We start from the raw sequence: 24016 nt of genomic DNA, 5'->3' as shown, positions 1-24016 counted from the left end.
TCAGTAAAACGTTTGACTATTTTGTTTTTTTTCAGATTTTCAATTGAAAGCGTCAAATGATTTAACAAAATTAAAATCCGATAATATCGGCTTTTGTTTGTATATATGGTATCCAGGCATTGGCTATTTGGATCAGTCTAGGACCCAATGATATGAAAATAGTTGGCTCTGTATTTTTATCAAGGAATCCAGTGGATTCATTAATCAATGCTAAATGTCTATTTATTTTGTTGGAGCATTGAATTTAAATTAATATATTTGCATCTTTTTTCTGTTTCAAAATTGATTTTCAATGAAATCTACAATAAATTTGTCATTGTTTCATTAAATTTAATCACGATATTTGTTTAAATTTGTTGTAAAAATTTTTGGTTGTTTACGTAATAAAATATGCCAAATGATAATGATGAAGATTTTAATGATTTTGTTGATAATGTTCGACATTCGACGGAGAATCAAGAAAAACAACAATCAGTAGACGATTATATTGATTTGAATGTTTTAAAAGATATTTTCGATGAATCTATTGATGATCTAAAACGATTGAGCTGTCTTAATTCCAATCAAAAATACAATGGTAAAGAGGTAGAAGAATTGTTGAATTTTCTCAAAACACCATTCCTTTTACGGATTTCTATGAATTTAAAGGATTTATTTCCTTCAAAAAACAACATTGACACTGTTAAGCCATCGTTTGCATCTACTTCTGCCGCCGTTCGTATTGATAATTCTGATAAAAAACAACAAAAATCATGGGATCCCCGGTGAGCCATGTTGCTCAAGTTCGATTGATAAACAAAATCCCAACATATCTGATGGTGATCCGATTGAATTTGATGTTGATGAGATTCTTGATCAACACTCTCCAAACGATATAGATGATGGATTCCTAACCGAAAATGATTCTGAATGCGATAAGGATTCTGAACCAAATTTTACACAGATATCTTCTCCAGAGAATTCGACTGAAATATTGCCTAAAAAATCGCCAGATTTACCTTCTACACACATTCCAAATCTAGATAAATTGCTGAGTAAAAATGAATCAGTCGAAAATGATGAAACAGATCATTCAAATGATGAGGTTGTTGGCGAATCAAAATCCGAAATCATTCATTCCACCAAAATTTTTGATGATGAGAATGAAGCTGATGATGACAACAATGAACTTCATCGCAACTGTGATCTCAATCAAAATGAGATTTCTCGTATTTTCGATGCTGAAGGCAAAATACCGGAACAACTGACCACAGAAATAGATGAAGTTGAGAATCTATTTCATGATGGTTTCAATGAAAAAAAAGGTGATATTAATGAAGAAGAAGATAATGATAATGATGATGAACAATCAATAGAAAAATCCGAAGCAAATATGACAGTTTTTCTTTCTGTCGAAAGTAAAGAAGACAAATCGAATGAAAAAAATGAAAATGAAACTAAAAAATTGACAGAGATAGATAAGCTAATGAAAAAATACAATTCATTCGATTCAAGCGGTAGCAATAATGATGATGATGAAGATTTCCAATCAAACAATCTTTTAAAAAAACAAACAAACGGTAAAGCTAAACCTTTCGAAAAAGATGTTGTTAATGACGACGAGTTAGATGATGATTTGATGACCGATGAAGAATTTCCACCACCGCTTTCCGATGATGATATTGATGAAGAAATATTAACGATTAAGAGGAAAAAAAGAACAATGATTTCAACGGATGACGAGGAAAATGTTTCAACGGAAGGCGAACCCAATGGGAAATTTACAAAACAATCATCTGATCCTTTGGAAAATGATAACGATAAAACAAATCAGATTTCATTATCAAAAAATGATTCTCAATCATCAATTTCAACCGAAACAAAGAAAAAAATTCGCAAACGTCGAAAAAGAATAGTAATCAATGACGATAGTTCAATTAGTAATGATAGCAGTGACAATGATGATAATCCGGATAAAGATTCAACACGAAAAAAAATTCGAAAAGTACTCAAAGATGAAAATCTTCGTGATGAAACAAAAAATGCCGAAAAAGCTGAACGTGATCGCCGTAAACGTATTGAAGAAAAACAAAAACTTTACAATTCAATTAATGAAAAGATTATCGATCCAATTGGACAAAAAAATGAAGAATGTAAACGTCTAATATTGGATTTCGATAAGCAAACTAAAGAAGTATTGGTCGAAGTGGATAAACATTTTGTCGAAATTCTGAAACCACATCAAATCGAAGGCATTATGTTTATGTTCAATTCAACTATCGAATCGGTTGAACGTCTAAAAAAACATGGGCATGAATCTGGTTGTATATTGGCACATTCGATGGGTTTGGGCAAAACATTACAAGTGATTGCTTTTCTACATACCATCATGAAAAATGTCTATACCCGTGATATTATCAAGCATGTACTCATAATTGTACCATTGAATGTAGCAAGAAATTGGAGAATGGAATTCGATAAATGGCTTGAATTTGATAATTGTATAGCAACATATGAAACAACATCAACAAAAAATCTTTATGAACGTATTAAAATATTACAAAGATGGCGAAAAAATGGAGGTGTTTTGATTATGACAATCAATTTGTTTTCTCAGATGATAACTGGAAAAAGATTCTCTAGAAGAGAAAAAGCTAATGATGTGCCTGTTATTCGTGAATGCTTATTAAATCCTGGTCCGGATATTGTCATAGTCGATGAAGGACATCTTCTTAAAAATGATAAAACAATATTCAATTGTACCATTTCACAAATACGCACATTACGACGTATTATTCTCACCGGTACACCTTTACAGAATAATCTATCCGAATATTTTATTATGGTCGATTTTGTCAAACCAAATCTTCTTGGCACAAAACGGGAATTCAAAAATCGTTTTGAAAATCCAATCAGTAATGGTCAACATGTTGATTCGACTGATGCCGATGTTCATTACATGAAACGACGTGTTCATGTATTACATCAAAAACTTAAAGATGCCATCAATCGGCATGATTATTCTGTTCTGGTACCATATCTGAAACCTAAATATGAATTTGTTCTCACAATAAAGTTGACAACAATCCAGATCGAACTTTATAAGAATTATCTGGATAATTTTGCTTCTGCTACAAGTGGTAAAAATCTTCTCAACGATTTTACGGTTCTACGATACATATGGAATCATCCGGCTACATTGGTTGATCAATGTCGACAAAAAATGGAAAAAGAAGGTGATTCATTGAAGAATTTTATTGTGTCCGATGATGAGGATGATGATTTGGTTGCGAATATTAAAATAGAATCGAATGGTGTAGAAGATAATAACGATAAAAACTATGATAATGAATCAGATATCGAATGTGTATTTGATAACTTAGAAGAATTACATAAAGAAAAACGATTATTAAGAAGTAAAGGACAAGCACCTGATATTCCAACAAATCATGAAAATCTTAACGGATTGATTGATGATGGTGCTAGTGCTCAGAGATCGATGTGGTGGAAAAATATACTGAAAGATTATGGCAATGATGATATTTATCGTATCGAGTTAAGTTCAAAATTTATTTTATTATTCTCCATCATGGAAGAATGCGAAAAAGTTGGCGATAAGCTTTTGGTATTCTCGCAAAGTTTGCATAATCTAGATCTGATCGAAAAAATACTCTATGAAAAGAATTTAGAAACAAATGAAAAATTTGGTGAAAATATCGGCTATAATGAATTGGTAGAGAAAACTGGTGGTGTAAGTAATCGTTGGATTCGTGATATTGATTATTTTCGCATTGATGGAAAAGTTAGTTGTGACAGTCGAACGAATATCATCAATAATTTCAATGATATAGATGATCATCGTTCACGATTAATGCTCATATCTACAAAAGCCGGCAGTCTTGGTATTAATCTAATTGGTGCAAATCGATGCATTATTTTCGATGTATCTTGGAATCCAACACATGACCTGCAAGCTATCTATCGTATTTTTCGTTATGGCCAAGAAAAACCTGTATATATCTATCGTTTCATATCGTATGGTACTATGGAACAGAAAATTTATGATCGTCAAATCATGAAACAATCAATGGCATTACGTGTGATTGATGAACATCAAATTGCACGTTATTTTAAACAATCAGAATTATGCGAATTGTATACTTTTATACCTGAACCACCGGAATCAGCTTATAGAGTACCTCCAGTTGAAGTTGGAAAAAGTGATCTCTTAATTTGTGATCTTTATAGAAAACACAAAGATCTCATCGTATCGTTTCATCAACATGATTCATTACTAGAAAATCGACCCGAAGAAAATCTAACTGAAGAAGAACGTCGTGCAGCTTGGGATGAATTTGAATCGGAAATTGTGCCGAAAAATATTATCCCAACGGTAAGTTGTATTTATCGTTTAATTTTGTTTACTAATAACATTTTCATTGATTGTTTCATTAAATGAATAATTTAGAATGCACTCAATCCATTAATGATGAATGGCCTTTCGCAACAAAACGTCCAAATGACATCATTATTACAGCATCGATTTAATCAATCCATGCTAACTGGTGCAATCATACCGACAAATGATTTTTATTCACGACTGAATGAAGAAACATTTCGATATTATAATAACCAATATGCACAATCACAACTTCCATTACAACGTCAAGAATATATCGCCCCATCTTCAAACAATCATCAATTCTTGTTAAAACCAATTACTGATCAAACGTTGAAACAATATTTTGATCAAGTAACTAACTGGATGAAACAGAATCCAATCACCGATCATCTGCGATATCGTAATGCAACAATGGAAACACTTCGAAATGAATTTGAAAAAGAATTTTTCAGTCAGATCAGCACGAGAGAAGAATTTTCTATCAAATTCTTATTGTATGTAAATAATATTTATCTTTTCTTGCGTCATAAACGTCGTTCACTGGAAATCGATCATGAAGTCATTAAGAATTTAGCTCGCATCAAAGAATCGGTAATAATGATTAATTTAATTTCAAGTATTTGTCTTAATTTTTTTCAATTAAAGGTGATCAAAAATCGTAAGTTGGAACAAATCGAATCTCGATTAAATCATATTATATTTCAAACCGGACAATCAATTCGAGGTAAAATTCAATGAATAAACTTACATCGATTAAATTTAATTATTTTTATAATTTTGTGTTTAGCTACAACAAATCAACCGCCACCACAGCAACAATCATTAGTTCGAAAACCTGTTCAAAATTCAGACATTGAATGTATAAATCTGGATTCCGATTGATATGTTCAATCACAGTATTATCATTAAACATTTTTTATCTTTATGAATATGAGCAAAATAAAAAAATAGAAATATTATGAAATTATTTTCACATAAACTAATAAAAAGCCAATGATTACATCTGTATTTTTATTATTCATTGAATAAACACATATAATCAAATTTATTGAACATTTTCATACATGTCATTTATTCTTGTTTTCATAAAAGAAATAATTTTATATATCTTTGTTTGTCAGTTGTCAAATAGATTATTATTTTTTATTATTGACATTGTGTGTTTTATATGTATTGATCGGACAGAATTTTTTTTAATAATCATTATTGTTCCCATTGGATAAAATCGGAATTTCGTTCATTTATGTAGAATGTCCAATAAGCCATGTTAAGCATGAAGAATACGAAAGGAAACAGTATTCGACTAACTTTGTCGATCATTGAAACACTATTTGCAGCGCACATTTCCTGACTTTTTGTACGTCGTTTGATCATCTCTTTTTTGAATTGTTCATTGGCCGTAAAACAATACCAGAATTGTATACAACATTGTGAAAATGGATGAATAATTCGTGTCCATAGCCAAAAACTTAAAGAATCAGATTCAGTACTATCTGAATCGATATCGCAATGACCATTATTGTCATCACCATTTTCATCGTTTTGATCCTTATCATTGTTGATTGTCATCATTTTTTCATCATATCGATGGTTGAGAAATTCAGTGGAATAATTTTCAAATAATTCATTTGGCCGCAAATTTTGATTATACAAGCCTAATGTAGGCCAACTTGAATTTAGTTTTAATGATGAAGAAGTTTGATCATGAACATCAGCATCATGAGCATCATCATCGCCGTCATCATCATAATCATCATCATTATTGACCATCGGTGAACAAAATGATGTGGTCCAATCAATATTCTCTTGTGTTTTACTTTGCTGTTGATGTTGATATCTTGGACAATTTGGCATATGAACAATCGATCCAATACTTTCCATTTGTTCAGTAACATTTTCCAAAGAATGAGGAAAATTTTGAAACTATAACAAAAAAAAGAAAAAAAGAGAAAAGATAATAATTGATAAATTTTCTTGAAAAGTAGAATGAGAAGAAATATTTTCGGAAGATTGTCCGTTCGATTTTTTTTTGTTCCTGTTCTTTTGTTTCATCACTTGACAATGGAAACAAATTCATCTACAGCTATAAATCTATTGCTCAATATGATCGATTCGAGCGGTTCGACACCGGATTTATTAAATTTAAAACAAACTTTAAGTGAATTAGATAGATCTCAAGGTTTTCAGAATGAATTGGCTAAAGCATATGATGTAATACAAATGGATTTTTCCGTTGAAGAAACAATCGATGAAAATTTGAAAAATAAACTTGAAGAAACAATAGTTTCTCTCGATAACGATCTCGATGGTCAAAATTCCTTTATTCAGAACGATCAGCCAAAAATGCAACCGGATTCATCACCAATTCGAAATTATTCGATGGAAATGGATGACCATTGTCAAATGCCTAGAAGAAAGAAAAATGGTGACAAATATTTTCCACGGATTCTATGGCAAATCATCAATGAATGTACAAACGATGCTATTAAATGGTCATCGGATGGTAACACTATCCTAATTAATTATGAAAAATTTCAACAACAATATTTAGACACTAATCATTTTAAGACGAAAAAAATCATATCGTTCGTTCGTCAATTGAATCTATACGGATTTAATAAAGTTACAGCACATAGTAAACAAAATAATCAAAATGTTCAAATGAAAAAATTTCATGAATTTTGGAATATAAATTTCAAACGTGATTGTCCACATCTACTAACATCAATTCGACGGCGAGCTTCCACAAATGTTAATCAAAATAATAAATTGAAAGATAAAGAAAATGTTGTCGATAAGCATAATGAACATCAAATCTATATGAATCGACCATTGAAAAATACTTCATTTCTCATTATTTAATATAAATGTTGTAATTATCATAAATTAATCTTATTCCCTAATGTTTAGATTAAAATTATGATTGTTTCGTTTTAATTTACCTGATTCAATTCATTCTGATGATCCATATTATAAGGATAATGGTGATCCATCTGATAGGATTTTGGAATTGGACCGTAAGGCTTCAAATAGTTAACTTTTATTAATGATGATGATGTGCGATCGATGCGTTGTTTATTATTATTAACCCAATCACGGCGTTGTTGAACTATTCGGGATCTAGATCGATAATTTTGTCCGGATGTAATTATCGACTTACGTCGTAGTCTTCGTCGTTGTCGTTGCCGTTTTCGACAAGACTGTTGAAATTTTTCATTAAAATCAGAATCATGATCAATGATTTCATCAAAAATTTTATCATTATCATAATCATCGTTATCAGAATCATCCGAACTTTTAACCCAATCATCATCGATTTCGATGACGGGTACTTCACCGGTACCAACTTTAGTAAAATAATGTACACCAGCAAATTCTAATAATGTAAATACAACAAACAGGAAACACATGACAGTGTACCAATCTAATGCTGTTGCATAGCTAACACGCGGCAAATCACTACGTGAATCTAGACCAAATGTTGAAAGTGTTAGAACGGCTGTTACACCTAGACCAACACGATCGGATGTAGCTTCACGATTGATCCAGAATGAAACCCATGATAATACTACAATTAATGAACATGGTACATAGATTTGTATGAGAAAATAGCCAACATGACGTCGCAAATTGAAATTTACTTGAAGCATTGAATGATTACCACGTTTAAATAGAAATGTTCCATTACGATAAATAGTTTTAACTATATCAAATTGTGATAATGTAAAATCTTTCTGATTAAATGTGACTGGTTTTTTATCCCAACTATAAACAAGTTGATCGCTCGGAAATCCGTCTGTGTAAAAAACAGCAATTAAAACAGAATAAAAAGTTTTTAAGAGAGAAAGAAAATTACTTACAACTTCCAAGAATCAATGGACAGCTTTGTTTATCCATAGGAAAACTATGTAGATCCATCGGGCAAAGAGATTTGATAGTCAATCTTTATTTTGTTGAAACAATAAGAAAAACAAAAGCAAAAATAATCATTCAATGAAAATGTGATAGCGAAAAGAAATAATGTATATGAAAAAAATTTCAATAATAGATAAAATAACGCAATTCTTCAACTTCAATAATCGTGTTCAGCGAAACAGATCGTCAAAAGTTAAAATGAATAAATCTAATTATAGTTTATATTCCAAAATGATCTAAATTATTTATGCAAATAATTTAAAAGCAGGCAATTTTTCTTTTTAGTTGCATAATAGTTATCAAATAAATATGGTTCAATTTTTATTCGATTTCATCATTTCTTGTTGTTCTTATTGTTGTTGTTCGGAATGAACAGATTTCGTAATGGGGATAAAACCAAATAGATAGAATTGAACAAGTGAACCAGAAATAAACACTGTGTGTGTGGGTATGCGTGAAAAGGAAAATCAAAGATCAAAGAAGGAAAAGAAATCAAATGTTTAATCATTTCCGTTGAAATTCTTATAAAAGTTGGTTATTTGGAAATGGAATCATTTACGGTTTCTATTGAAAAATTCACAATAGATTTTTTTTCCAGTTGGAAACATTTAATTATCTATATGTCTTATTTAATAGATCGTCGGACGGTATTAGTAACAGTAGAAAAATTTTAGACAATTTTTTTTTATCATCGACCGTATTATCTTTTTTCACATATCATTTTAAAATTTTTCCTCTTTAAAAAATAAATATATTATGTCTGGGTTTCCTATAATTATATCTGTCAATAATGATGGCTTTTTCATCATTTTCTTTCGCTCATTCGCATTGAAAATTTTTTACAATCTGAAAAAAATGAACAATAATTCTTACCTCATGGAATAAAGGACAAGACCATCTTTGAATATTCGTAAGAATTTATTTGGAGTTGTGATCATATGCAAATGTGAAGCTTTACCAGTATGGAAATAAGTGTCTGGCTAAAAAAATAGAAAAAAAAATAATGATAAGAGATAAAATCTATGAATAATAAGTTTTTGTTTTTGGATAATGATTCTATCTTTTGCTCTATCGAATGACCATAATATATACGATGATTATATACATAATTATATCCTCATTATAATGATCGACGAATCGGTCATGTTTCAACATTCTAATGTTGCTAATTAATTATAATGATGATGATTATTATTATGGAAATGAGTTTTCTGCAAAATTAGACTCCCCTCCCCCCAAAAAAAAAATCTCATGTAATATGATTATGATGTAATCAAGTCGAAATATGATGACCAAAAAATTATTTTCAATTGTTTTTTCACTGATTGATGGCCGATAAGAATGAGAATTTTCAATTCTTCATAAAAAACGAAAATGAAATAAAATCAATACCATTAGCTATTGATTTTTGAAGTTTTATTGAAAATTTTTTCAAAAGAATTACAAAGAAAAATAAAAAATCCTTTTTATAATACACTAAACGAATTTGCCTTTCGGGCTTGTTTTCTGTACAACCAACGATTCCTGTTTCGACAAAGTTTGTCGAGATGAATTTTGTTTCCATCTTAACAATCTCAACAACAACAACCAAAAACGAAATCATTTTCTGATATTTGGATTTCACATTTCATTCAAGTTTTTACATCATTATTTCGTTTTCAAAATTTAAAAAGCTTCGCAAATAAATCACAATTGCAAAAAATGTCGATACAACACAATACATAATATAATCTAATTTGAATTTATCTTTCAAATCTAATCATTGCTATCATTGTCATCATCATCATCATTTCTTTATTCAGAAAAACAGATTACCAGATCATTTCAAGATGTTACAAAGATGAATTTTTTTTCATTATGCATTTTTGTCTTATAATGATTGACAGTTTGTTTGCTTTTGTTTTTGCTCAAATCATTATTACGAAAGTTTTTGCAATAATTATTCCTATCTTCAATTCTGTTTAATTGTTTGTGTGTTTGCGTGTTTGTCAACTTTTTTCCCATTCAATACATTACTATGATTCTTTCTGAAAATCTAACTTGATAAACGCAATAACAAAAACAAGCTAATCCAGAAAAAATCATCATTTTCGCAATTTATAACATAATATAATCGAATTATATACATTACCTTCCAAATTTTATCCAACATTTTAATATTTAATGAAAGAAAATCAACATTACCGGTAAAACGTAATCGTTCATCTTGCCATTTTTGTCGAAAATAACAATCAAGTGAATATTCCTATGTGAATAAGATATGGTAATGTAAAGAAAAAAAGGAGATAAAAATAATCAATATTCAAAATATTCTTGGCCACTTTTTCAATTTCTCATTGTGATAAAATGTGCAGAACTTTGGAAAAAAATCATTTATTGATATTAAGAGACTTTTCCTTTTTCCCCAAATAATTATGATATTTTTAGCTAGAAAAATAACAATCAGCTTAGATCAATAGAAGTGAAGGTAAAAAAACTATTATTACTTTTTTTTGTTGAAAGAAATGGAAAATGATAATAATTTATTATTATGAAAAATCAATTTACTCTATCAGGAATGCATATTGATGAATATAAAAAAATGAAGCTAAATCATCATCCATAAGTTGAAAACTTTTGATATTTTCATTTCTGATACAATCATCAAATGATTTATAAGGCCATAGTGAAACAAGAAAAAAACAAAACAACAGCAAAACGACAGAGTTGTAATATAATATTGAAAAAGGTAATGAGGTTTTTTCCACTCTTTGAAAGCTAATATTGCGTTTAATTAAAAAAAGCCTTGAATGTTTTTGTCCTCAGTGAATGATACTTATGGGAATGAAATTCTCTCGATTCAATTCAACCACATACAAATGATTTGCAGGAATATGATTCATATTTATAGAAATCTAAAAAAAATCTTTAATGTTCTAGATTTATTCATTTATTCACCAGTCATCATCATTCTTCAAAAATTATGAATTCTCAACTAATTGCTCCAAATGTGTTTTACTATCTCTTTCGTAATTTTTTTTTTTGTTTCTTATGTTTTCGTTTTATTTAATTCTGTTCATCAACATTTATCATTAAGATTAGAGAATTTTAGTAATAAACTTGGATTTCATCATCATTATTATCATTAAGGGTTAAATGTTGATGATGATTACATCAAGCAAAAACGAAGAAAAAAGATAATTAATTTAATCATTAATAAGTCTTGTCACATATATAAAAAAGAAAAAATAAGTTCACCAACTACAACCGAAATTGATTAAGTGATAAAAATTGAAAACATTTTCTTTTTTTTCAAATGATATATGATGACGGAAATACATACCATATCTAATTCAGATATTGGTCCCATACTACGTATTTCAAGATTTGTTGTTATCACAGCTGGTGGACCACTATAACCTGGTCGTTGATTATGATCATAGTGATCTAATAATGATGCCAATACCATACTAATATTACCGAATTTTTCATTATCCAATTCGAATAATGTTTGCGTACCATCATTCGAATTAGTCATCATTGATGATGATGATGATGATTTACTATGATGTTTTTGAAGTTTAGGAGTTTTTGGCATACGTTGTATAAAACGTTTACTTCGCGGTAAAATTCTTAAATCATTTTTTTCATGATGATTATCTAATTGATTCTGGATTGATGATAATTTTGTTGTTGATATAATTATCGAATGATTTTGTTGATTAATCATCCTAGATGTTTTCGGATAATAAAGATGATGATGATGATGATTCATTATGATTCTGATCATTAACAATATCTAAATGACTTATTGAATAGATAATTCTAGAGATCATAATGAAAAAAAAACGAAATAAACAAATGAAAATGAATGAATGAATGAAAGATTAATATTATGTGATTAGAATGAATAAATCTATCAATCAAATTGAATGAATGGATTGATATCGAATACAATTGTCATTGCTATAAATGTAATGATAAGTTTGTCCATTATTCAATTTCACTATCTTATATATTTTTGATATTTATTTATCCATCTCTATTTGTTGATTAAATTTACATTCACATCAACTTTTTTTTAAGGCGACATTATTATTATTCGCTTCTAGCGACATATTAAATATAGAGAGAATTTTTTTTCGTTTGGTGACAAAGTATTTACGGAATAAATGAATGAATGAAAGATTTTTTTTTCTTTTATCTGTGTTTTTTTTCTGTCGACGTCGACAAGATTTTTCATCATCTCCTTTTTGGATTTTTCTTCTTCTTTCAAGATATTTATAGATTCAACATTTTTTCCCCTTATAATCTGGTCAATGTTATTTTTTTTCTTCTAAACTTTGGTACGCGTACATAATTCGTATAATAGGGTCAGTATTTTTTCACAGTTTATTTGGTCAATAATTTTTCATCCCCAATTCGTTGAGTGTGTGAGTGAATCGTGAAATAAACAAACAAATATCGAATCAAACAAACAATCAATTGTCCATCGAAAAATAAAGAATGGCCTCAGATTGATAATGTTCATTTTTTTTTATCAGCTAGAGAGCATGTGATTTGGTCAATAGTTTTTCTTTTTTTGCAAAGCAAAAATTAAAAAAAATGTTGACTTTAAATTCGTTTTTCTCTGTCGCAATAAAAGGATGTTCGCTTGATCGGTTGATCCTAAAATGATAACGGTGGTTAAATTTTTTTCAATTTAATTCCATCTTTTGACTCAAATCGTTTAAAATTCTTTTTTTTTATTGTTGAGAATGGGATGAAATTTTCCTAGAAAATCTTTCGAAGAGGAAATAATTTTTTTGATGATGATTGAAAAGTTTTTCTCGCTTATTAAATCAAAATAAGAAAAAAACCGGAACTGAAAAAACCAAATGAGCAAAGTGATTAGAAAAGAATTCCGAATACAATGTGAGTGTAGGAGGGTTAAAAAAGAATTTTAATTTTTTTTGTCTTTAGTGAAAAAAAGTGGCAAATTGCTGGGGTTTTTCAATTTTCTAATTTCTACCAAGTTCTATGTAAGAAAATGATGCGTAATTGAAGCTAATCAGATAATCATTAAAACAACTACAATAACAAAAAAAAATTATACAAATTCTTATTTTGTTGAAAAAAAATTCGCATTCGCAGAATACATTTCAAAAAAAAACAAATGTGAACATGAATGTAATAATCATATAAGAATGATATTGGATTAAATGGATAAGAATTCACTTTACAATCGATTCATCATAATGATGATCATTTTATATTGAATTCGATCAATATTTTCAACCGAAAAAAAAATTTATTCATATTCAATTTTCTTGTCACTCTTATTTTGTGATATATTGAATGAAAAATGATAAATTCATTCAACAAATCATATTAAGAAAAAAAATGTGATCATAAGAAATGAATGAAGCGAAAATGAGACAGAATTGTTCTTGATATAAAAAAAAACAAAAACAAAAATTATGTAGAAAAAAAGTAAGAAAGAAGAAAAACGTTAAGTTGATTGAACCAGATCAGAGAAAGGGAAAAAATCTTTGATATTTTTCAGAACAACATTATTACTTGATTACTGATGATGATGATGATGAAGGATGCAAACAACTTGGGTGATGGGAAAATTAATTGCAGTTTTTTCCCCTTTATAATTTTCTTCATCATTATCGATCATCATATTTATCTGTATCTAGCCACATTAACCAATGAACCATGGCTATATGTATCTCATTAGTCTTTATTTTTTTCTTTTAATTTTTCTGATCTTGATAGAGAAAATCAATCAATAAATGATGTTAATTATTATTATCATCTTGACACAATGACATTGATTTTGAATGAATAAAATTTCGATCAAAATAAAATCCTATTCAAATTTCATGATAATCATTCCAAAAAAAAATGTTCATGAGGAATGAAAATATACATTGTTTAAAGGTAAAAATTATTTTAAAACTAGTGAATATTTTTCGTTCAAAAACAATTCCTCCACTTATGGACAGAATAATGTAAATATTATTATTGGGGAAAACAAATAAATCTATCTTTTTATCTTGTTTTGCTTGTTTGAATTGTAATCAATTCAATGACAATTCAAAGTTTTCAATTTTTTTCCATCTTTTTCTCAACAATCACAATGATAGCTAATCATCAATTCGACCAAAAAAAATCTTGTTTATCTGAATCGAATGCCTTGTACCAAATAACAAAACTTGATCCCCGGAAAACGAAAAAGAAGAAGAAGAAGAAAGACAAAGATTCAAATTTCAGAAACATGCTTGTACACAAAATATATGGATCAAAATGAAATTTTGAGCAAACTAAACAAAAAAACATCTTTTTCAATAGGCAAATAGTTTTGTTATTCAACGACGACGACGACGACGACTATGAAAAGAAACATAAAACGGTAATCATGACATCATGCATAGTTATTTTTCTTTTATTCTCTTTGAACCAATTTGTTTGATAAAAAAAAGGAACTATGTTGGGCATATGTTGTTTACATGCTTTCAACATGATTCGATGTGTTTTTGTCGGTAAATTCTATAATAATCATCTAAATCAAGAAAACTACAAGTTTTTTGTTTTGATCTTTGAAAGCAAAAAAATATTCTGAAGATTAAAATAATAAATTTGAAAAAAAACTAATAACATTTTATTCAAGCTGTAACACTTATTTTGTTGAAAAATTGATTTTTAAAAATAAATTATATCCTGTTCAGGAGCTGAAATCCTTCTTTCACACTTAATGGAATGAGAAACAAAAAACAAAAACAAAAACGTCAGGTTTTTTTGACTGTTTTTATTGAAACTTTTTTTTGAAGGATAATAGAAAGAGTCCATTATTTTCTTTTAAAAATTTTAAAACAGAATACAATTTGTGCAGATAAACATACCTTTGTGAAACTATTACAGAAATAATCGAAAAAATTATAAACATTAGTAATAGACAAGAAAAGTAAGAAGAAAATATTGATGACATTATGAATTCGATCAATATTATTTGATTTAATGAAAATTATTCAACAATAAATATCGAAAAATTGTTACAATCATTTATTTTGACACATTGTATGGATCATCCAAAAAAATTGTCAGATATTTCAACAATTCGATAGAACTTTTATGAGAACAAGGGAGAGAGAGAAATGATTTCAACCATTTGATATATAAGCATCACTTCATATGAATGAGTGGTTCCATTTTCGGTGGTCCATTTTCCAGGATTTTCCGCGCGCAATTTTCTAGCTCGATTCTGGAGTTTGCGTTCATCAAATCATCGACATAATAAAATGTTTAAACAACAATTTGAGCAGTTGTGGCTGGATTTTCGAACCGCTACATTTTGATTAATCGATGAAATCGTTCACGATCCAATTTAAGGCTGTTAATCCTTTTAAGTGATCGTTCGATTGAATGAAACAATAAAAAAACGATCAATCTAAAATGAACTATAGTTGATCTGCTGGGAGAAAACAAAACTAAATGAAATACAAAACAAATTAAAAATAATCAATTATTAAACAATCTACCTTTTTCAAACAAATGATAACCAAATAGAATTTCAATGAAAAATAGAATAAATTTACGCTTTTCAATCATTTATGAAACAATGTCTGATGAAGGAAGTGGTCACAATTGTTTCCAAACAAAAATTCACAATTATCGATAGTATCGATAATTGCCACATTGTTGTTCATCACAATTTTAGAGTTATTGCGATTTGTTTACAACTTTTTCGCTTTAAATATTTTTTCTTTTTAATCCCAAAAACGAAAATTTTCAATCCAATCAACTGAAAATGTCCCAAAATCTGGATGAATGGATTACCAATATCAACAAAATGAATATTAAGCGTAGTGAAATCAATTTATTAATCATGGAATATCTCATTTCCGAAGGTTGTAAAGAAGCGGCCGAAAGTTTCAAGACCGAAGCTAACATTGAATTTGATATGAATGAAAATGAAGAAACCGAAGAGCAAATTGATCGAAGAATAGCGGTTCGTAGTGCAATTGAAAGTGGAAAAATCCAGACAGCATTAGAATTGATTAATAGCTATTATCCCGAATTGATTGATAACCATAGACATCTTTACTTTAAATTACAGGTTTGTATTGGTATTTTATTTAATTGAATAATAAGATTGATTCAATTTGTAAAAATAGCAACAACAATTGATTGAATTGATACGAGAACACGAAGTGGAAAAGGCATTACAGTTTGCACAAGGACAACTCGGTGTCGATAATGGCTATCTACATTTGAATGAACTTGAGCGAACACTATCATTGTTGGCATTTGAAAATCCTGAAAATTCTCCTTATGCTGATTTATTACAGCCGGCACATCGACAACATTTAGCATCTAGGATCAATGAAGCATTGCTTAAGGACCAAACTGGTCACAGTGAAACTCCTACACCTAAATTGGTTACATTGCTCAAATTATTGCCATACACACAAAATGAATTGGAAACAAAAAAAGTTAAATTCATCAAACTTGTCGATCTACCACAGGGAACCTTTGCTCCAAGTGGCAATTAGGAAAAAATGAAGGAATTTATTATAAAAATATTAATTTTATCATGTGAAACAATGCATCATAAATTTTGTGTTTGAATGATTAGAAATATTGAAATTTGTATTTATTTTATAACTCCTTTCATATATCCCCTTCTCATTCTAATCCATCATCAAGTTCGGGAAAATCGCCCACTTTCACCAAATTCGGTTTCACAAAACTTCCATAATTTGGTGGACATTCAAAATATCTGTATTTAAAATTATAAGTTATGAATAAATAGTATTTCAAAATCATTAAACAAACCTGACATTCTCGAATGTTCCATTATTTTTACCCCATGGTTCATCATAACGAACACCAACGAATATACCGGGTTTGGTGCCCAACTTTCCGATATACATGATACAACCACGTCTCGGTGGCATATTTTTCACTGTCACTTCACAACGATCTCCTAATTTCATGTGCTCCACACATTCGTCATCATTAGAATCGTCACCGGCAGTTGAGGCTGCGAAACGTCCCAATTTATTTTTCATCTTGAATGCTCGGACTGAATCACTGCGTTTAGAGTATTCCTCATCATCCAACTCGAATTTTTGAACGCCAGATAAATCATCCAATTTAACAACATTAGGATCAGTAACATTTAATCGAAGACGAAGTTCACCACCTGGAACAAGATAATCACCAAGACATTTCGAATCATCGTGTGGTCCAATTAAATTTCCAGATGAATCTCGAAATATTAATTCCATCTCAGAAGCCGATGCTCCTGTTATTAGTTCTAGACGATTTTTCAGATCAGGTATCGTCATTTCGGATGCAAATCGACGTTCGATGAGATTTTCATCGTTGTTAGTTTGTATTTCCAATACGATTTGTGCCATTTTGTTGTGAATTGCTATTTTAAAAATTGAATTTCATGCGTAAAATTTGACAATTTATAGTGCACAATAGTGATGGCAACAGTCAAAAATATTGGCGACAATCGATATTCGATGTTTAGTCTTTCATCACATGTATATATACAGCAATCGTGCACGGCTGTTTTGTTGTAGGTCACCATCATTTTTGGCCGATAATTTTATAATTTTTCATAGGTTATCTTTTTGTTGCCTGATCATTTTCTGGCCGATACTGATATCCATTTCTAACAATGCCAAAAGAAGGTGATCGTGAAGTTAATAATTTCGGTCTAATACCGTTGGATGAACAAGTGCAAAGTCCTATTATTAAGTTAGTAAGAGTTGTTGGCAAAATATTCGATGGTCCGGTCACTTGGTTCAGAGGTGTGTTTTCGATATTGAAATAACAAAAATAATTACATTATTTTCTTTGTTAAACTTTTTAATTTGTAGTGAATGTTTCGGAAAGATTTAAAGGACCACCGTATCCTTATTATCATAGAAAATTTCATCCAGTAACACCAATCAATGAATGTTATTCGGATGATATGTCCTGTGTTTATGAAGCACAATCTGCCTATCTCCGACAAAAGTAAATCAAAAATTCCTGAACTAATTCATTTAAAGTTGCTAATTCAATTTATCAAATAGGAAAGTGGATTATGAAATATTGAAAATAATCAGACAACGCTATGAAAATTGTTCATATTGGGAACGAACAATCAATGAATTCCATGATTTGGATAAAATTTGTCTGAAAGAAAAACAAGATGTGCGAGATACTGAAATCAATCTATTCATTAAATGTAATTCATTTGAAAAACAATTTTTTATTGATTAATTCTGTTTTTGAATTCCAACGAATAGATGGTGAAATTGGACCTTTTGCTACCGTGATCGATGCATTTATGAAACAAAAACATCGATTAATTTGGGAACGAAGACAGAAAGAACTTGGTCAAGAAGTTATGACCCATTAGATTTATTGTCAAGAAAAAAAAATTTATCTTAGAATAAATTGATTTATTATTATGAAATTTAAAATTGTACAAATAAATGCTCAAATTGTTTAGAAAATGGTGAACTGATATAATGATTCAATTTTTGAACGAAAAATAAAATCTTATAACTATAAAATGGTTGAAATGTATTTAGCTTTTAAATTTTTTATTCACATTATATCGTTGATTTTTCATCATTGATTTCGGTCTTTCATTTTTGAATTGAACCTTAGCTTTATGTTTGATTTTGTCAACTAAATTATTTATATTATTATGTCGCTTTTGTTGACCCGGTTGTTTGTTCACCATAAATTCTGATTCGTTTTCAACCATACGGCGAGCTTTTTGTTTTTGTTTAGCCAAAATCTGTTCAAAAGCTTTAGTTCGTTTGAATTGTGGATCTGATTGATCAATATTATATAGATGTGATTGATAAATTGAACTAAATCGATCATCATCCGGATTAAACTGAAAATTTCAGAAAAGAATAAGATTGATTAAATGGGCAACAATCGATTAGATAAAAATAAAACTTACTTTAAATCCATCATCATTATCAACAGCATCGGTTTTTGCATTATCATTCTCAATAATATTTTTGTAATTAAAATGTTTACGTTTTTGATGGCTTGTAATATTGGTCGTATCTAGATCCATCATTAATAATTCTAGATTTGTATCATTTTCTAAATTATTAGGCTCTTCCTCTACATTAAATTTATTTTTTCGTTGTTTTTTCTTTCGTTTTGAATTTACAACATTCTCTGGTTCTTCTTCAGATTCGGAAACAGATTCATTAGGAACTACACCAATTTCATTCGATTTAGAACGTTTGTTTAGTAGATTTTCCGTTTTGGATTTAAGTTTCGGATCCCATGTAACTTCCATATCAAAATCTTCTTTTTCATTCTCTTTATCAAGTGAAGAAAGTAAATTTTTATATTTATTAATTTTATCATTTTCTTGCATATTTTCATCGATTTTGATCATCGATGTATCATCATCATTTTCATCATCATCAGAAGAAGTTGCCAAATATGTTTTGATATCATTTTCATTATCTTCTTCGAATGCTTTATTAAATACTTCTTTACGACGTGGATCGGTTTCATCCCAAGTAATCTTTACATTACTTTGTTGTAATGCCGTATTAGTAAATAATGGAGCTTTATATGTGGAACTTGTTGGCATAGTAGTACATTCCTCTTTCAAACGAACATCATCGAAATCCATATCATCCGGAACGAAACGTATGTCCAACATAGTCGAACTACATTCATATTCGAGACCGTCAAGTTCTTTGGTAATAATTTCTGCGGTTTCTGCACTATCACATTCAACAATAGCATAAAAATATTTCAATCTTTCGAGCTGATATTTTCGTAGCTTTTCGACAGTGTTTGGATCTGTGATTTCTTCTTCTACGTTTTCTTCATCATCATCATTATCTTTCAGTTTGTCGGGTTGTTGTTCAATATCATCATCGTTATCATCTATTTCGGTTACTGTTTGACCTTTACCGAATATGAATTCAGATGGTCCTTTCTCCTCTTCAACTTGAAGTCGTTCTTCACCAAATTTTGAATAATAGATCCTCACACTTTTAATGGTTCCAGTGTTACTTTTGAATGAATTCAAGAGAAGGTATAAATCTTGAGCATTTAAACGATCCCAATCGGCATTACAGATGGCAATTCGTGAAGTAGCTTGATCAATCTGTTTGGCGTCTTTATCCAATTCACCCCATTCATGCTCGAGTTCTTCATCTTCGTCATCATCTTCGGATTCACTACTACTACTGCTACTTTCAAATTCCTCTTCCAGTCGATCATCATCATCACCATTATCGTTCACATTAGATTTAATTTTCAAACCTCTATGATAACCGAATTCATGCTTCAGCTTTAAATCATTCTTTTGTTCGACAATTGTTTCGGTTTTCTCAGGAATTTTTTCTTGTTCTTTCGATCTATCAACATCTTCCTCATCTAATTGATAGAATTCTTTATAATCTTCAGCGATCAGATGTTTTTTTGGTTTTCCGCGTTTGTCCATTGAGTATCGTAACGTGAATTTATCATCAGTAAACATACTTTTGAAACGTTTGTCAATCTTGAGCATTTTATCTTTTTTTCTCAACGTACGGAATCGTGGATCCTGATACACTTTAGTGAAACGATCATCAATTTCATCGTTATTGTTTTTATTAGACATTTTGAAATGATGAAATTTTGGCCACAATTGTTATGAAATAAAAAAAAATTAATTTAAAAAACAAATTACGAGATTCTCAATTGTAACACGTGTTGACGAATTTGTAACATTTACTCCAGTGCCATCTAATATCAGTCAAACGCATTAAACGAAGAAAAATGGGTGGCTTTTAATTTTTTAATTCAAATATTATTTTGAAAATCTTTTTATTCAAATTAATTAAAATCATTTTCAAAATTATGCTTTATTATCTGATTCATCGGAGTTAATCAATTTTTCTAGTTCATCTCGCCAACCAAGCTTTTCAGCTAATTCTAGACATGCACTATCGGTTTCTGATTTAATAAAGATATCGCGATCTTTACGCGAAAAATGATCCCTACTTGGCCGAGTTTTGTTGATCATAACACGCGGTACATGTGGTCCAACCAATTCGACGAGGCTAGCAAATGGTTGCACGGTCAATGATGTACCCATTATGATTAGCAGATCACAATTGATGAAATCTCTTTGATACAATCGATAAAATCTATCGGGTAACATTTCACCATAGAAAATAATGTCCGGCTTAACATAGGAACCACAATTTTCACAGTAAACAACATTGTCTTCTCGATCTTCTTCCAATACGATTTCTACATGGAAAAATGACCGATATAAAAAAATATTAATTAAAAAATATTATTGAAACTCATACTTTTCATCCAATCTAATGAATATTCTTTACGACATTCTTTGTTCATACAATGACCAGTATGAAATGAACCATGAGCTTCAACTAATTTATCGGCCGATATACCTGCGATTCGTTCCAATGAATCGATATTCTGTGTGTATGCACGTAACATAAGATTTTTATCTTGAATCAAACGCATAAAATAATGGCACGGTGTTGGCTTGAGTTTATCTGGAAGAATATTTTTGGCAAGATGATAAAACGGTTTCGGATTCGACTAAATTACAATTTTTAAAAAAAATATTATGATGATGTCAATATTTTTAGCTCAAAATCACCACAATTATATAAAAAATAATTCATACTTTAAAGAAGGATACATCAAACACAGCCTCTGGATATGGTAAGTTATATTTTTCCAATTGAGAAAATAATCCAGTTTTTGGTGAACGAAAATCTGGTATTCCAGCAGCTATGAAAATGAATATATAAATGAATACAATCCAACCTGATAGAACAAATTTGAACATACATGTGGAAATACCAGCACCACACATAAATATGATGTGATCATATTTATGATTTTTGATTCCATTCACAATGTTTTCGATGGATAAACCATCAACATCATCATCATGGCCAGAGCCTGAGATAAAATGTAAAAATTTAGATGATTTAAATTTTGATAATAATCTTGACATAATTTTATTTGATGCAAGTGAATTGAACAATAATATTTTCCGTTCCATATCAATGCATTTTAATAAATTAAATTAAATTAAAATAAATTAAATTAGAAATAAAACGTTACTGCTATTCAATGGTGATGATGATGATGATGATGATGATGATGAGGACGATGACGATGAATCTTCGTTATCAGAATTTTCTTCAATTTTTTTCTTATTGTCATCGTTAACAGCTGACATGATGATGATTGTTTGCTTTATAATTTGTTGTGGAAAGCAACATTAAAAATTATTTTACACTGTAATTCTGATTACGTAAACAGATATATAATAAAAAAGCTATATATGTTAATAAATTAAATTGGAAAAGAATTCAATGAATGAAAATACTAGCATCGTATAAATTTTTTCTCATTTTTTTACTTGATTCAATTTTTATTTTTTAAAGCGGCATATAAGATTTCATTGGGAATAAATTATCGTCAATAACATTAATAATAATAGGAAAAGATTCAATGTATTTTAAAGTTAAGATATTTAAGGTCTCGTGTGGTAAGAAAACGATGAAAATCGGTTTGATGTTTAAATCTGACTGTCATGTTTAGTTCGGTCGGTTCAATTTCGATCATTCGAACATTGCCATCTTTTTGACAGTGAAAATAATTGACCAATGGATTGTCATTATCTTCAATAATTAATTTTACATTAAAATCCTTATCTACACCAAGAAAGTTTTTATATTGATCGAAAAATGTTTGAACAACAGCAATCAATTGATATTCCATTGTATTTGAACATTTATCTATTGTTTCGACTTGTTGTAATTGATCGCTAACCGATGATTGTTGAAAATTGTTAAACATATTGAATAGGTTGGTAAAATCGCCTGTTGTCTGTGGTATCGTTTTTTGTTCAGATCCATCCTTGTTTAATAATTTTTGCAATTTATTTTTGATCGGATTGATTGGATCAGCACGATCAATAACTGTAATTCGTGGTTGTTCGATCATGCTGACAGCATAGCCCCATCGTTTAATAAAATGATTCATTTTTTCTTCAAATTCTTTCAATATAAAATGCAATTTATTTTCCAAATCTTCAACATGTTTTGATCGTATAAGATTCGAAAATGATATCTGAAGAAAATTCTTAACATTAACATTATTAATTTTCATTGTTGTCAACAAAGCATTTGTAACATTTAATGATGCATGAAATGGTTTAATCATGATGATTGAACCATCGCCAGTCATAAGTTGTTGTTCATTTTCAATCAAATTGAATCTAGTTTCATAAAGATCAATGATAGAAATTTTATCAATAAACGGAAGTAAAATAATAAAACCCGGTCCTTTCAAAGGTAATCGTCGACCAAGACGACAAATTAAACATCTTTGTAATGATGGTATTCTTCGTATGCAGAAAAATGCTGCTATTGGAAATGTTATTATTAAAAACAATACCGTTACAATTATAATTAACATATAGATTGATCGTTGAAATAAACTATCGGGAACTGGATCTGAATAATCATCATTATCATTATCATCATCTATATCTCTAGTACGTTTATACGTGAATGGTGATGAATAATCAAATCTTGGTATCGGATCGTAATGATTGTAATCAGTGATGGCCATTATTAAAGAGAAAATGTAGAATACTGTATCATCAATGACTAACAACAACAATAATAAAAATAATAATAAAAAGTAAACCAGAAAAATATGGGT

The 24016-nt window shown here is 29.3% G+C and overlaps 8 protein-coding genes across 9 annotated transcripts; 4 read left to right on the top strand and 4 right to left on the bottom strand.

Annotated features, from left to right (window-relative positions):
* Positions 1-448: 448 nt before the first annotated feature.
* Positions 449-5389, top strand: LOC113792042 (transcriptional regulator ATRX homolog). The gene is made up of 4 exons (XM_027341910.2): positions 449-4372; positions 4448-4972; positions 5027-5105; positions 5169-5389. The coding sequence occupies exons 1-4, from the start codon at positions 1373-1375 to the stop codon at positions 5261-5263; spliced, it is 3699 nt and encodes a 1232-aa protein (XP_027197711.2). The 5' UTR covers positions 449-1372; the 3' UTR covers positions 5264-5389.
* LOC113792044 (uncharacterized) lies at positions 5379-12088 on the bottom strand. Of its 2 annotated transcripts, XM_027341912.2 has the most exons (6): positions 11619-12088; positions 10428-10541; positions 9170-9276; positions 8242-8324; positions 7324-8177; positions 5379-6304 (listed from the first exon to the last, which is right to left on the bottom strand). In XM_027341912.2, exons 1-6 carry the CDS (start codon positions 12063-12065, stop codon positions 5585-5587), a joined length of 2325 nt encoding a protein of 774 aa, XP_027197713.2. In that variant the 5' UTR covers positions 12066-12088; the 3' UTR covers positions 5379-5584. The 2 variants fall into 2 exon arrangements, with proteins under 2 accessions (XP_027197713.2, XP_075679218.1); XM_075823103.1 differs by lacking the exon at positions 10428-10541.
* Positions 6353-7275, top strand: LOC142645796 (uncharacterized). The gene has a single exon (XM_075823104.1). It carries the CDS (start codon positions 6368-6370, stop codon positions 7241-7243), a length of 876 nt encoding a protein of 291 aa, XP_075679219.1. The 5' UTR covers positions 6353-6367; the 3' UTR covers positions 7244-7275.
* Positions 12089-15977: 3889 nt separating the features above from the next.
* LOC113791791 (glucose-induced degradation protein 8 homolog) lies at positions 15978-16901 on the top strand. The gene is made up of 2 exons (XM_027341619.2): positions 15978-16379; positions 16438-16901. Exons 1-2 carry the CDS (start codon positions 16071-16073, stop codon positions 16813-16815), a joined length of 687 nt encoding a protein of 228 aa, XP_027197420.1. The 5' UTR covers positions 15978-16070; the 3' UTR covers positions 16816-16901.
* Tbcb (tubulin-binding cofactor B) lies at positions 16812-17784 on the bottom strand. Its single transcript, XM_027341620.2, has 2 exons — positions 17099-17784; positions 16812-17042 (listed from the first exon to the last, which is right to left on the bottom strand). Exons 1-2 carry the CDS (start codon positions 17683-17685, stop codon positions 16949-16951), a joined length of 681 nt encoding a protein of 226 aa, XP_027197421.2. The 5' UTR covers positions 17686-17784; the 3' UTR covers positions 16812-16948.
* A 32-nt stretch (positions 17785-17816) lies between these two features.
* Positions 17817-18780, top strand: ND-PDSW (NADH dehydrogenase (ubiquinone) PDSW subunit). Its single transcript, XM_027341622.2, has 4 exons — positions 17817-18087; positions 18157-18295; positions 18355-18509; positions 18571-18780. Exons 1-4 carry the CDS (start codon positions 17955-17957, stop codon positions 18681-18683), a joined length of 540 nt encoding a protein of 179 aa, XP_027197423.1. The 5' UTR covers positions 17817-17954; the 3' UTR covers positions 18684-18780.
* Positions 18706-21043, bottom strand: LOC113791790 (ESF1 homolog). The gene is made up of 2 exons (XM_027341618.2): positions 19242-21043; positions 18706-19172 (listed from the first exon to the last, which is right to left on the bottom strand). Exons 1-2 carry the CDS (start codon positions 20916-20918, stop codon positions 18855-18857), a joined length of 1995 nt encoding a protein of 664 aa, XP_027197419.2. The 5' UTR covers positions 20919-21043; the 3' UTR covers positions 18706-18854.
* Positions 21044-21062: 19 nt separating this feature from the next.
* On the bottom strand, positions 21063-23971 carry Sirt2 (Sirtuin 2). The gene is made up of 6 exons (XM_075823070.1): positions 22799-23971; positions 22406-22565; positions 22127-22240; positions 21960-22066; positions 21616-21871; positions 21063-21553 (listed from the first exon to the last, which is right to left on the bottom strand). Exons 1-6 carry the CDS (start codon positions 23921-23923, stop codon positions 21156-21158), a joined length of 2160 nt encoding a protein of 719 aa, XP_075679185.1. The 5' UTR covers positions 23924-23971; the 3' UTR covers positions 21063-21155.
* Positions 23972-24016: the final 45 nt, after the last annotated feature.

Source organism: Dermatophagoides pteronyssinus, unplaced genomic scaffold (genome assembly GCF_027571235.1).
Source record: "Dermatophagoides pteronyssinus isolate colony J.1.1.1.1 unplaced genomic scaffold, Derpt_VIB-CSIC_2022.12 sq0023, whole genome shotgun sequence".
Classification (NCBI taxonomy): domain Eukaryota; kingdom Metazoa; phylum Arthropoda; class Arachnida; order Sarcoptiformes; family Pyroglyphidae; genus Dermatophagoides; species Dermatophagoides pteronyssinus.
Note: the sequence above shows the minus strand (reverse complement) of the source record. Positions and strands in the feature narration are given on the sequence as shown.